We start from the raw sequence: 14,918 nt of genomic DNA on the forward strand, positions 1-14,918 counted from the left end.
TCAACGCTTACTTCAGAGGATATGTTTGTGTTGACATCTACAGATGCTTTAAATACCATTTCAAGTGCTTCGGTATTGACCGTGGAATTTCTAACACACTCTTCAAACCCACTCATCTCATTCACACTCGGACATACAGCCAAACCTTCACTTCAGCAGAGAGACCTTCACGGCTGCCTGGAGACTACAAAAGTTAAAAGCAACACACAAACAAGAGAAACATGGAACACTTATTTATTCAATATCCTTGGTAGGAAAACCGTCAATTTGTTCCCAGCTTACTTTCGCTTTTGTTCTTCTTATTTCGTGTACAACATTCTTTAAGCCGTTCAGACACGGCAGCTATGTTGGATTTGTTTGCGGATCGTAGATAAAGGCAAGCATTCATCTTTCAACCTACATAAAAATGTTAGCTCTCATTACCACAGTCTCACAAATCAAATAAATACCACTCATTCTCCCAGGGCCAAGCCCAGCATTCAAACCACAAGACACAAGAGGAAAGAAACCTGATTTACCAGGAGGGGGGAACTTGGAATAAAACAAGTGCTGAGGACGAATATTTGAGTTTGCTGAAGTAAAACAGTGGTTTCACTGGTGTAGATATAGTCAAAGATCCGTTATATGATGCTGTACGCACTGTAGACGTTGTGGAATTTCAAATTCGCTCATCTTTAGAATTAAATCTGGTTTTTAAAATAAATCTCTGCCACTATGTCATTTATACACACACCGACACCTCCATGTGTTCTATGGAATTTAAAAGTGAATATTATGATACGTCAAAATTAAATATACGTTCTGATATTGTTTTTCTATAAAATCAAACAAACTATACATTACAAAACAAGGGGTCTATGTCCAAATAAATAATTGCTTAAAAGTAAAAAAACAGCTGCGACGTTCCAAGGCCTAGGGTTAACCCTCTCAGGTTAATTCAACATCGCAGTTAAGGCTAATGGTCACAAAGCTCGTTACCACAGAGAGAATGGCATCCACTGTGGTAAGAAGAAGAGGAAGAGGAAGAATAAAAAACAGATTTAGGAAAAGCACAATGGTGAAATGAAGCTTAAACAAAAACCAACAAATAAAACATTCAGATGTGAGTTATTTGGCAGTAATGGTTCCGCTCCTCTGTGAACGTTTTAAAAAAGAAAAAGAAAATGGAGGACATATTTCTCACAATGCCTCTTCTCTTCACAACCAGGTCCTCAATACATCGCCACACAAACAGGGGTGTGGTCTAAAGTCCGTCAGTCACACAGGTTGTCATGGTAATAAACAGTGTATATTTTCTCTTTGGAGTCCTAAATGTTAGCACTTCCAGACATGCAGATATTACCGGATCCGTGTAAACAGGTTCAGAACTGATATAGATTCCTAAAAAAAAGACAGAAAAAAAGAGAACCATCAGTGTCACCCTACTGTAATAATCTGTGGCAACAGACAAGCCATAGTCACTACACGAAAACACACAGCATCTAATAGTTTTTAACAATCCAACGTGTGTCCACACTAATCCCACAAGGGTGAGGTCAAATATATGTATTTATTGCATCTAAGTTCACAACCTCAACCACTTTGAGCTACACCTGTGTGTCCTGTTTCAATGCTTAAGGCTAACCTTGGTGGATCTGGTTTTGCTGAAGACGTTCCAGAAGCGCAGTGTTTCATCTCCTGCTCCCGTTACTATGGCCTCTCCGTCCGGTGACATGGCCTGTCAGAAAACAGCATTAACGTTTGCAATAAATAAGAACAAGAAATATTCTGTAGTGTGCAGTGTAACAGTGGAATGAACGCTCGATGAGATCCTCAGCCTCAGCGTCTCTTTCTGAATGTCTCTCCTTATGTAGCGAATGCTAGCTGCTCAAGGTGAACGCCACTAGAAATAAAAAGTGTTCCGCGATTCCTTTTTAAATGCTTTGGGATTATTATTGTTGTTCTTATGATGTGTCTGGATCTCTGAAAGAATGCATTTGATGATGACATTATTAACGTGAATTGGTCCTACCAGGTATAGCACTCTGTAGGAATGTCCAGTGAGCTTGGCCACCTGCGTGAGGGAGGGGTACTTCCACACGAGGATCTGATTCTGAGAGTATCCGTGTGTGCTGACCTGCAGGCAAAACCAAAGTGAGGGTTACTTCTCAAACAAGGGCTTTCTTAAACTGCAAAACATCTCAACAGAAAAATAGCAAAATATCATTTCATAAATGTTATAGCTGTGGTGGATAAAAAGGATCCAATTTAACTGTGGATTGGCGACTCAAAAGTGTCCGTAGGTGTGAGTGTGTGTCGCCCTGTGAAGGACTGGTGCCCCCTCCAGGGTGTCTTCCGGAGGAGTGTGGTGTTCTCCCTGTGTCTGTGTGGGTTTCCTCCGGGTGACTGTCTGTGAGGAGTGTGGTGTGTTCTCTCTGTGTCTGCGTGGGTTTCCTCCGGGTGACTGTCTGTGAGGAGTGTGGTGTGTTCTCTCTGTGTCTGCGTGGGTTTCCTCCGGGTGAGTGTCTGTGAGGAGTGTGGTGTGTTCTCTCTGTGTCTGCGTGGGTTTCCTCCGGGTGAGTGTCTGTGAGGAGTGTGGTGTGTTCTCTGTGTCTGCGTGGGTTTCCTCCGGGTGAGTGTCTGTGAGGAGTGTGGTGTGTTCTCTCTGTGTCGGCGTGGGTTTCCTCCGGGTGCTCTGGTTTCCTCCCACGGTCCAAAAACACACGTTGGTAGGTGGACTGGAGACTCAAAAGTGTCCGTAGTTGTGTGAGTGTGTGTGTTGCCCTGTGAAGGACTGGCGCCCCCTTCAGGGTGTATTCCTTTGCGCCCAATGATTCCAGGTAGGTTCTGGACCCACCGCGACCCTGAACTGGATAAGGGTTACAGATAATGAATGAATGAATGAATGAATTTTAACTGTGTCTGTGTAACAAAATGTCTGTGCATCTTCACACACGCTCTTCAGTATTACCCTAATGAAAACCCATGCTAACATTTAGAGATTCAGTAATCAGTTTAAGCGCTGGCACATTTAGCCCATATTCACTTTAACACCATCAGAAACCATGTGTGTGTTCCCCAGACTACTCACCAGTTCGTTGGTGTGTTTGGACCAGGCCAGGTTGCAGACTTGTGAGCCGGTGTCAGTGGACTGGAGAGGCTGCCCGGTCAGTGTGTTCCAGAAGCGGATGCAGCGGTCAGCTGTACCTCCACCGGATGCGAGCAGCCCGTGCTGGTGCGGTGACCAGGCGATGGCCTTCACTGCGGCCAGATGCTCCGTGTACTGCTGCATGGGTGAGACGCTGGAGTGATTCCACACCAGCAGCTGGAGAGAAACAGGGAGAGAGACGTATACATGCAGGTTCCCCATCTGTCTGCACAAGCGTTAATCCAATATCGGCTTCCACACTGCACTATACTGCAATTGTGTGAGAAAGAGAATCACTAGACGTCTACCTGAGGGTTGTTTCAAAGTGGATAATCTGATAAGTTAAGGGTAACTGAAGCTACAAGCAACTTCCTCTGAGTGGTATGTTTGAAACAATGTTTATATACTTCATTAATAACTTAGTTCTGACCAAATATGAAATCTTGTGTTGTTAAATGAATACCCCTCTGTGGCCCAAACGTCATAGCAGCAGCATCCTGGATATCGCTAGTGTTTAGGCAGAGACCGTGGCCTGTGACGTGAAGCGTGGTCTACCTTGTTGTCATTGCCACCGGAGGCGAGAAGCTGGTGGTCTGTGCTCCACTTGAGGCCGCACACCTCTTGCCGGTGGCCCAGGAGCTTGCGTTCAGACTGCAGGGGGGGTGCTCGGATATCCCTCTGCAGAATCAGCCTGTCCCTGCTGCCTGAAGACAGCTGGTCCACATTCCACGCCAACGCTCCTGAGAGAGAAAGGCAGAGACGGCGTAACAGAGAAACACAGAGGATTAAAGGCACTAGACACGTGTTTTACAGTAATATCTAACTTTCAAAGAGCTTGAAACCGATTTCAACCAAGTGGAACCAACTTAGTTAGCGTCCATGCTCCAAAACAGCAGTGCACTCACCCACTCTAGCTGTGTGTCCCTCTAATACAGAGAGCTTTTTCCCTGCAGCCGCGTCCCAAATCTGCACAAAGCCCTTATGAGTGCCCACCGCCACTAAACTCCCCTAGAAAAAAAAGACAGCAAAGCATTACAATGCAGGCATTTCCCAGTCCTCAGGGTAAACGTGCGAGGAAACCAAGTTATAAGAGAGGGTCAACAATTTAAGCATTCCCTTAATAAAAACTGAGCCACGCCTGTCGAAGTCAGAGCTTTACACCTCGCCCCATGAGACTATTTCTACATTTCCCAGCTCTGCTCCTGCTCTAAATTGCAAAATTCACAAGCTCCCTTGTTGGCTTTCATGTGCCGAACACTGATCCATGCTGCTGGGTTGTTGTAGGTTTTTAGCTGGGAATTAATGTCGGCAGGAAGCCTATTCAAACATGAACGCTCATAAGTGAAGACTATGGTGCTTTTAAAAGAAATTTATGAAAAGGAAAGGCTTGAGGTGGAGTCTAATACAAACCTCGAAACCCAGAGAGCAGACTGAATACAGCGAATAGAAACAAGATGCTGTTACATCTACAACTTGTAAAAGAATTATAATGATCATAAAAAAACAAAAAACGATAAACAACACAAGCGTGCTTACTCTCTCCGACCAGCCCACCGACGTCACCGAGTCGCCTTCAACCGACAGATCACACAACCTTGTCACCTGCAGGCGGAGAGCGGGGAGTGTATTAAAAGCAAAACCAACCAATCTACAATTAATTCAAAGGTGACAGCTTCGACCTCTCGCACTCTCTCACACTCTCTCACACCCTCTCACACCCTCTCACACCCACCCCTACCTGGCTTGTGCATGCACTCCACAGGTATACACAAGTCCCAAGGCCCACGCTCAGCACATTTAAGGAGGACCAGTCCACAAGGTTGAGGTAGAAGTCGTCCTGCAGTTCTGGGGCGTCCAGCACCTTAAATGGAATCTTTGAGATCTTGCGCATGGGTTTCCGTGGCGACCGCAAGAGTTTCTGACTAAATGGGAACAAGAGAGGACACAGAGGACAAAGACTCACGCAGTTGTTAAGTGAAACGCGGCTTTTCCTTCAGCACTTTAGCCCAACTGTGTTTGATACATTTCTTTTTCATTCGTCTGATTTTTATTTTGTTGTGAGAGAAGAGCATCAATATTTGCTGTGACTTGTTGTTAAATCAGATTTATAAAATAAAACAAAGGAAAACAAGCACACAATTAATGAATATATCCTGCTTTTTATTTAACAATTCTTTGTAAACTCTGTCTTTTAAAGTGATCAGCTCCTTAGATCTAAAAGGAGAAAAAAAACAAAGTCAAGAATTATATGAGGATTTACCTGTTACTGCTGACAGGTGAGAGAGAGTAGGGGGAGATGCTGTTGCCATCATCTGGAAGTGAACGTTTGGCACTTAAAGAATACTGTAACAGACAGACAGACACACGTCAATTAAAAAAAACATTAGACATTCTGTCCAAACCCACAAAAGTATATTATTTTGACAGCTGAGGGTCACGCTTATCACTGGAGACGTGTGTGTGAGTGAAATCAGCAGTGATCACCCTACAGTGGCTGAGAATGTGCTGCAAATATGAAAAAAATTATAAATAAATAAATAAATGTACTGCAAAGTCACAGCATTTTTGTTAAAGTGATAATATACATGCTCCATATTTGGAATGCAGCTGCACATTTTTGAAAGCTATAAAATTTCACAAAAAGAAAGCATATGTTGCATTTAACAAATGCGCTGCAAAAGAACCACAACCCCCCACTAGAAGAGAACCACGACAACCCACTAGAAGTGAACCACAACCCCCCACTAGAAGAGAACCACGATAACCCACTAGAAGAGAACCACAACCCTCCACTAGAAGAGAACCCTGATAACCCACTAGAAGTGAACCACAACCCCCCACTAGAAGAGAACCACGATAACCCACTAGAAGAGAACCACAACCCTCCACTAGAAGCGAAACACAACCCCCCACTAGAAGCGAACCACGACAACCCACTAGAAGCGAACCACGACAACCCACTAGAAGCGAACCACAACCCCCCACTAGAAGCGAACCACAACCCCCCACTAGAAGCGAACCACGACAACCCACTAGAAGTGAACCACAACCCCCCACTAGAAGAGAACCACAACCCCCCACTAGAAGCGAACCACAACCCCCCACTAGAAGCGAACCACGACAACCCACTAGAAGCGAACCACGACAACCCACTAGAAGCGAACCACGACAACCCACTAGAAGCGAACCACGACAACCCACTAGAAGTGAACCACAACCCCCCACTAGAAGAGAACCACAACCCCCCACTAGAAGAGAACCACAACCCCCCACTAGAAGAGAACCACAACCCCCCACTAGAAGAGAACCACAACCCCCCACTAGAAGAGAACCACAACCCCCCACTAGAAGAGAACCACAACCCCCCACTAGAAGAGAACCACAACCCCCCACTAGAAGAGAACCACAACCCCCCACTAGAAGAGAACCACAACCCCCCACTAGAAGCGAACCACAACCCCCCACTAGAAGCGAACCACAACCCCCCACTAGAAGCGAACCACGACAACCCACTAGAAGAGAACCACGACAACCCACTAGAAGCGAACCACAACCCCCCACTAGAAGCGAACCACAACCCCCCACTAGAAGCGAACCACAACCCCCCACTAGAAGCGAACCACAACCCCCCACTAGAAGAGAACCACAACCCCCCACTAGAAGCGAACCACAACCCCCCACTAGAAGCGAACCACGACAACCCACTAGAAGCGAACCACGACAACCCACTAGAAGCGAACCACGACAACCCACTAGAAGCGGACCACGACAACCCACTAGAAGCGAACCACGACAACCCACTAGAAGCGAACCACGACAACCCACTAGAAGCGAACCACAACCCCCCACTAGAAGAGAACCACAACCCCCCACTAGAAGAGAACCACAACCCCCCACTAGAAGAGAACCACAACCCCCCACTAGAAGAGAACCACAACCCCCCACTAGAAGAGAACCACAACCCCCCACTAGAAGAGAACCACAACCCCCCACTAGAAGAGAACCACAACCCCCCACTAGAAGAGAACCACAACCCCCCACTAGAAGAGAACCACAACCCCCCACTAGAAGCGAACCACGACAACCCACTAGAAGAGAACCACGACAACCCACTAGAAGAGAACCACGACAACCCACTAGAAGCGAACCACAACCCCCCACTAGAAGCGAACCACAACCCCCCACTAGAAGCGAACCACGACAACCCACTAGAAGTGAACCACAACCCCCCACTAGAAGAGAACCACAACCCCCCACTAGAAGCGAACCACGACAACCCACTAGAAGCGAACCACGACAACCCACTAGAAGCGAACCACGACAACCCACTAGAAGCGAACCACGACAACCCACTAGAAGCGAACCACGACAACCCACTAGAAGAGAACCACAACCCCCCACTAGAAGAGAACCACAACCCCCCACTAGAAGAGAACCACAACCCCCCACTAGAAGAGAACCACAACCCCCCACTAGAAGAGAACCACAACCCCCCACTAGAAGAGAACCACAACCCCCCACTAGAAGAGAACCACAACCCCCCACTAGAAGCGAACCACAACCCCCCACTAGAAGCGAACCACAACCCCCCACTAGAAGCGAACCACAACCCCCCACTAGAAGCGAACCACAACCCCCCACTAGAAGCGAACCACGACAACCCACTAGAAGCGAACCACGACAACCCACTAGAAGTGAACCACAACCCCCCACTAGAAGTGAACCACAACAACCCACTAGAAGAGAACCACAACCCCCCACTAGAAGAGAACCACAACCCCCCACTAGAAGAGAACCACAACCCCCCACTAGAAAAGACCCACAACCCACTGGCAAAATTTGGATATTTGAAAATATAGTGGAGTTATTTGATAGTAGCACTTTATAGATCATCAACATATTTCTCCATATTCCCACAGCAAAAAAGACAAGAACGAGTACAACGAATACCTTCAGCCAGTACTGAGTGAGATCCAATGATGTGTATTTCAAATATTACTTACAGAGATATGTGAACAGAATTTTGCACGATTGTTTTCCTTTCATTCATGAGTTCAAATATCACTTTGGCTCAATAAAGAGAAACTCATTTTTTATGTTACAGCTTTTCTCAACAGAAAAGACTTTAATCAAATCCTTAAAGAATGCGCCATTTGTTCAAGTTCATGATCTGTTCCTCACACTCGTAACATGTAGCAACATAATCGCAATATACTTAGACTTTGTCAATAGTTTGGATCCTTTATCAAAAGAATCTTCAGATTTTCTACTGCAAATTATCCTAGAAACTCACATTCATAAGTGCGCTGATCAGAATCAGGCAAAAAAACATCTGAATAATGTGCAAGGAAACTAAACAAGGAATGAATTGTTTTGTTTAGTGAATGGTCAGCTTTAGCTGCATGCACCTTCATTCACACAAACACACGTCCAAGGCCATTCAGAAGCCGCCTACACTAGAACTCCTCCTCTGTCATGTCCTTCACGCTGGACAAAGCCGATGGCATGAGTGGGAGTGGGAGAGTGGATAGCGTTGTTGCGGAGGCAAGATTTTAACACAGCAATGTTTGGGTGCCTTACTCACAATGTGTCTTACCACTGCCACAAGGCTGGTTGCTATAACTGCATTAGCTGCTTGACATCCACACTGTTTAACTGAGCATTACGAATTACGCTTTATAATGTAATTATTTTTCAGAACTGTGGCTCCTTGAGTGACGTGAAACAGACAGAGGTCGTGGGATTGTGTGCAAGCAGCGGTATCGTGACCACATTAAGATGCCCTCAGTGATCACTCACACTAAACAGGCTCCTCTTCTCTGGAGTAGATGGCTGCAGCCGTCTGTCCTCCGTTTGAGGATCCTGCACCTTCTCAATGCCTGCCCCCAACAGCTCGTTTTTAAGCAGGGCAGAGTACGCCAGGCCATCTGAGAGAGGGAAAATGAGAATACAGTCAAAAACCAAGGTGGGGGTTAACACATCTGAAGAAAAAAAACATATAAATAATAATAATAATAATAACAAATAATGCTGAAAGATAAAGTGATGGATTGAAAGGGGTGAGGAATCCAAACGACAGACAGAAACCCAGAAGGAAGAGAAGAAGAAGCAGATCAACAAACAGAAGGACAGGAAGGGGTGAGTGAGTGCACTGGAGGCAAACTAGAACCCGGTTGTCATAGTTACCAGGCTGCCATAAGGGAGGCCTTGTCTGAATGTTTTGAGCAGAGAACAGGTTCATATTAAGCAAGCTGCTCAATGCCGTTATATATCCACACACACACACACACACACCTGAACTGAATATGACACATGATGAATGTCTATTTCTATTAAGGCCACAACGGCTGTCCTCAAAGCTGTAAATGACATTGTGAAAACACTGATGACTCAATTACTTCAAATCGAAAAAAAGACTTTAGCACCTTGAATGCTTTCGAATATTTAAATGCATTCACTGTCCTTACAGTAGACTGTAACATGCTAGAGATAGCATTGGGGGCTTTTAATGTTCGCAGCACTACAAAAGAAGAAACCACGCCCTGAACGACCCCTGTCCCAATTGTTGGCCTTGCATTCCTCTGGTTCACAGGTCCTCAACTGTGAGACAATGCATGAAAGGACTGTAGGGTAGGGTGTCCCTCTTTGGCATTCAAAGGGAAGCCTCATTTTATGCCACTGATATAATAATGATATTAAAATGGCATAAGAATCCAATTACACCCATTCAAACAGTAATGAACCTCCAGCAATATATTAGTTATTAAGAATATTCTGACATTAAATATTCCAAAGTAATACTAAACCACTGTGTTCAAACAAATCCACATAACGGTCCCAGAAAAGAGAGACCAGAGAATAGACAAGAGAACACAACAGAGAGACCAGAGAACACAAGAGAACACAACAGAAAGACTAGAGAAAACAAGAAAACAGAACAGAACAGAGAGACTAGAGAAGACAAAAGAACAGAGCAGAGTGAGTGGCTAAAATACTGATGACACAAGTAAACAAGTTCAGGGTCACGGTGGGTCCGGAGCCTAGCCAGTGCCTGTCCTACACAGGGCAACACACACTCACACACACACTCGCACCGATGGACACCTACCAACGTGTGTTTTTGGAACGTGGGAGGAAACTGGAGCACCCGGAGGAAACACATCACACATCTCCAGGGTCCTGGGGTTGTGGGTTTGAACCCCTCTCCGGGTGACTGTCTGTGAGGAGTGTGGTGTGTTCTCTCTGTGTCTGCATGGGTTTCCTCCGGGTGACTGTCTGTGAGGAGTGTGGTGTGTTCTCTCTGTGTCTGCGTGGGTTTCCTCCGGGTGACTGTCTGTGAGGAGTGTGGTGTGTTCTCCCTGTGTCTGCGTGGGTTTCCTCCAGGTGACTGTCTGTGAGGAGTGTGGTGTGCTCCAGTTTCCTCCCAAGGTTTTGGCTACAAAAAAGTGTCCATAGAGATCTGAAAAGGCATACTGTGCAACAGTAAGTACATGTGGATGCATACCATTAGTTAAACATTTATAAAGTTAAAGGGAAGGACAAATCAGATGTTTATTAGCTGAACTCGCCACTGGGCTGCACTGGGCTTTTCCCCTGAATCGAGGCACTGGTGTAAAGATAATCAGCTCATTAAAAATCCCTTTGTTCTGGCACAGCGTTAAGGGAGAGGCGGTTTTGTTAAAAATCTCTAAAACTCTTGTTTTTACTCAGTTCCCACCACTGACAAATGTTTGCTATTGATGACTCGAATTTAGCTGGAAAAGCAAAACTTATTTTTTTTTGCATTTCCCAAAGAATAGAAAAGAGCCTGAATACTGAGGTGTGGCTACGCAATCAGAGGGAAACTGGCAAAATCCCGACAGCTGTTGCCAGCTTAGTGCGCAAAAGACATCAGATGCTGTTTCCGTGCAAGTAGATAATCAGAAGCGGAGACTAGTAACAACACACCCAGCCCTACTCACTGCTGCAGGAGGAAGAGGAGAGGTACCAGTTAAATACAATTAAGATACACAACAAAATCTGAGACTGAAAAGTTACCTTTGCTGTTGTCTGACGTGCCATCTTTTGTCTTCCTGTTCTGACTGTATGACTTTTCGTTTTCCTTAGAACAAAACATAACAGTGCAGTAAAGAATCAATGCAATGATTTTGTTGTTTTTCTTTCCCCCAGAAACAATGGATTTCTGTTAAAATAAATCTTCAAAGGGCTCTGATACAGTGCTACCTTAATGAAAAATTAAATTAACCCAATTTCCCCCTTTCATTAAATGTAGTCAGCAGAACTATGTCTGGTGTTTGAAGATTGCTCCTTTCTTTTCTCAATGACAGTTGGCTAAGCAGCCAGCGAGTAATAGCTAATAATTATAATTAGCAATTATAATACTGCAAACCGCACACAGGCCTCAAACTGCGCGGAGTAATCTCAAATACACTTCCTAATGTTTTAAACTTCATGACATTCTGATAAACATAAAGGAAAAAGGCAAAGCAGCACTAGGCATGGGAATGTGATAATGCCAATAACAGTTTTGACCAAACCACTGAACTGATTTAAAGGCTCACGTTTATTCGGTGGAAGTTAACGCTCCAGTTGGCTCCGGCTCGAGACGGGATGAAGCGATCTCCGTGTTTACTGGGTGAGGACAGGGGGGAGTTTGTGGGCGTCAGCGCTCGCATGACCTCTGTCACTTTCTACAGAGAAATAAAAGAAACATTGAGAAATTATTTAGATTTTGAAGAAATTTAATGTAGCAGCAAATAAAACATTAACAGAAAAATGTATACGAATTTAAGGAGGTTTGTTGCTTCAAAGGAACAGATTAGTATTTCAGAAGAGGGAGGTATTTTAACATTTAGGAGTGCTGTGATGTTGTTATTTCCCTCTCTATAGTGGCATTACTCCTATAGTGCCTCCTTCATCACTGAAGGAATGGTTTGGGTACAAATTAATGACGATAACCCAAAGAAAACAGTGTGTTTAAGAAGGCGAAACACAGACTTACAACAGGGCTAGCGTTGTCATTCTGTATATTGATTTGTCGAAGCAGCCGACTCTCATAATCCTGGTCCATGGCTGTGGAAGATTACAAAAGCAATGTGTTATTAAAATAACATTAAAACACAGACTGCCTTTACTCACTGAGACACTTAGAGCCTTTACTGATGTATAAACAAATACTACACATGTATCCCACGGATGTTCTCAAGTCTTTTTAATAAATCAGTCTGGGCTCTAACCCCAGGACATTGGCGGTAACTGGTAAGTCCACAATGTTCAATCACTGGTATCCAAACCATGTCAAATCAGTAATACAGCATTAAATAAGTAAATGAACAAGGCATCAACACGAGACAAGAGTGTGCTTCCTGTCAGAGTAAGGTCAGCAGACAAAGAGAGGGGCTTATGATGGTTCAAACTAAAGTAGGTCAACCTCAGTGAACTACTCATCTAGCCGTGCACTGTTACTAATAGGAACTAAGATGTGGAGTGGTTTGCAACATGAATGTAATTAAAAGTCATACGCATTTAAATAAGGGACGGCATTGGTGGCAGAAGTAACAGTGCCACTGTCACACAGCTCTAGGGTCCTGGGGATGTGGGTTGGAGCCTGAGTCTCTTAATAGTTACTAAATGTTTTAAGTGCTGTGAGCATCCTGTCTGACCTCATGTTCCAGACGGAGATTTAGATGGTGTTTGGATGAATTTAATGCATTCACACAAGTCATCGCTGTCGACGAAAATGTACAGTGATGTTTTACCTTACCTGAGCCTACCCAGAATCATTAGACACAAGGCTGAAACACACACTGGACAGGGTGCCAGTCCATCACAGGGCCATGTGGACAATTTCACTCAGCCAACTGACCTACTATCATGTATGTTTTGGACTGTGTGAAGAAACCTGGAAGGTATATGCCTGCATGGTTTATTCATTCATTCATTATCTGTAACACCCTATCTGTTATCCAGTTCAGGGTGGTGGTGGGTCCAGAGTCTACCTGGAATCATTGGGCGCAAGGCGGGAATACACCCTGGAGGAGGCGCCAGTCCTTCACAGGGCAACGCAGACACACACACACATTCACTCACGCCTACAGACACTTTTGAGTCGGCAGTCCACCTACCAACTTGTGTTTTTGGACTGTGGGAGGAAACCGGAGCACCCGGAGGAAACCCACGCAGACACAGAGAGAACAAACCAAACCTCACAGACAGTCACCCGGAGGAAACCCACGCAGACACAGGGAGAACACACCACACTCCTCACAGACAGTCACCCGGAGGAAACCCACGCAGACACAGGGAGAACACACCACACTCCTCACAGACAGTCACCCGGAGGAAACCCACGCAGACACAGGGAGAACACACCACACTCCTCACAGACAGTCACCTGGAGGAAACCCACGCAGACACAGTGAGAACACACCACACTCTTCACAGACAGTCACCCGGAGGAAACCCACACAGACACAGGGAGAACACACCACACTCCTCACAGACAGTCACCTGGAGGAAACCCACGCAGACACAGGGAGAACACACCACACTCTTCACAGACAGTCACCCGGAGCGGGAATCGAACTCACAACCTCCACGCGCCTGGAGCTGTGTGACTGTGACACTACCAGCTGCGTCACCATTTTACTATTTCATAATTAAATAAATACAAATATAAACTAAGCAATAATATTCCATTCACCTACACTGCCAACAAAGCGCAACAGATCCTGAATCCTGACTACTAGACTAGTGCATTAGTGAAGGCGACCTCCAGTGGCCGAGCAGGCAAACCACAACAACAAAAACAGCCACTTGGACCAGAGTGTAGTTGTTTAAACAGACTTTCTCTGGAAAAATACACTTGTGTTAATGCCATTTCCAAAACATCTGATTTTTAATTTTTAGTTTTACAGCTCAATTTTACGACAGTGAAAATATAATAAAACAGCATAGTGCACCTTTAAGTCCCAATAAGGCTCTCAGCCATGTATAGGCATGTAAACCCTATCCACAATGACACTCGCTTCTGTCACTCACCTACGGAAGGTGGGGACAACGTGAAATAAGCACAACTTTTTACAGTACAGAGAATCCACTGTGTTCTTCCTAGAGCTTCAACAAACACCTAATAATATCATAAACTATAAAGGCAGGGATTTCACTTGTAACGCTACATAACACCGACTATTCAGCCCAGTTATTTACATTAAAAAAACGTTTTCGGGTTGAGGTTATAAACTGAAGTCACAGGCTGTAGTGTGCACATAATAAAACGGTTTGTTTTTGTCCGAAAAGAGGAAAAGCAGACGAAGCAAACAGATGTTAGCTTTCAAAAATCTGGAGTTAAGCCTCGGCTAAGCTAAGTGGTTAACAGTGTTAAACCCGGGGTTAAACACACGTTATAGAGGCTAGACCCAGTCTGTAGTAAGTGTACGGTGACGTGTATTAAATAAAAACACAGGCTTCTGTTTCTCAGACACCGTAAACCGTGCTGAGTTCGGTCTGACGCTAGTGTCGCCGCTAATGATAATTTTATAGAGAAGCTAACGTTAACAAAAGTAACGGAGCGTTAATAACATTCAAGAACGGCAAAGTCTACTCCAAAACCACAGTCTTCAGAAACCGGGCAGTGGATTAAAGTGTAAATGTGAAGTAAAAGCTCGTTTCGTACCGGTCTGAGTGCTAGCGCTGATAAAGGCTCTCCGCTGTTGTTTTTGTAACCGAGACTCTGCGATTGTTGTTCTGTAGAGCGCGTGGGATTGTGGGTAATGGTCGACGTCACCATTTT

General features: G+C 45.0%; 1 protein-coding gene across 1 annotated transcript; it reads right to left on the bottom strand.

Moving 5' to 3' along the window:
• On the bottom strand, window positions 1-14,868 carry LOC136678270 (fizzy-related protein homolog). The gene is made up of 14 exons (XM_066656257.1): window positions 14,802-14,868; window positions 12,129-12,199; window positions 11,689-11,817; window positions 11,165-11,228; window positions 8,927-9,054; window positions 5,388-5,470; window positions 4,866-5,049; window positions 4,664-4,729; window positions 4,033-4,135; window positions 3,683-3,867; window positions 3,071-3,304; window positions 2,012-2,116; window positions 1,625-1,717; window positions 1-1,380 (listed from the first exon to the last, which is right to left on the bottom strand). The coding sequence occupies exons 2-14, from the start codon at window positions 12,195-12,197 to the stop codon at window positions 1,339-1,341; spliced, it is 1,485 nt and encodes a 494-aa protein (XP_066512354.1). The 5' UTR covers window positions 12,198-12,199; window positions 14,802-14,868; the 3' UTR covers window positions 1-1,338.
• Between the last annotated feature and the right edge of the window lie 50 nt (window positions 14,869-14,918).

The sequence above is a fragment of the Hoplias malabaricus genome, chromosome Y (assembly GCF_029633855.1).
Source record: "Hoplias malabaricus isolate fHopMal1 chromosome Y, fHopMal1.hap1, whole genome shotgun sequence".
Classification (NCBI taxonomy): Eukaryota; Metazoa; Chordata; class Actinopteri; order Characiformes; family Erythrinidae; genus Hoplias; species Hoplias malabaricus.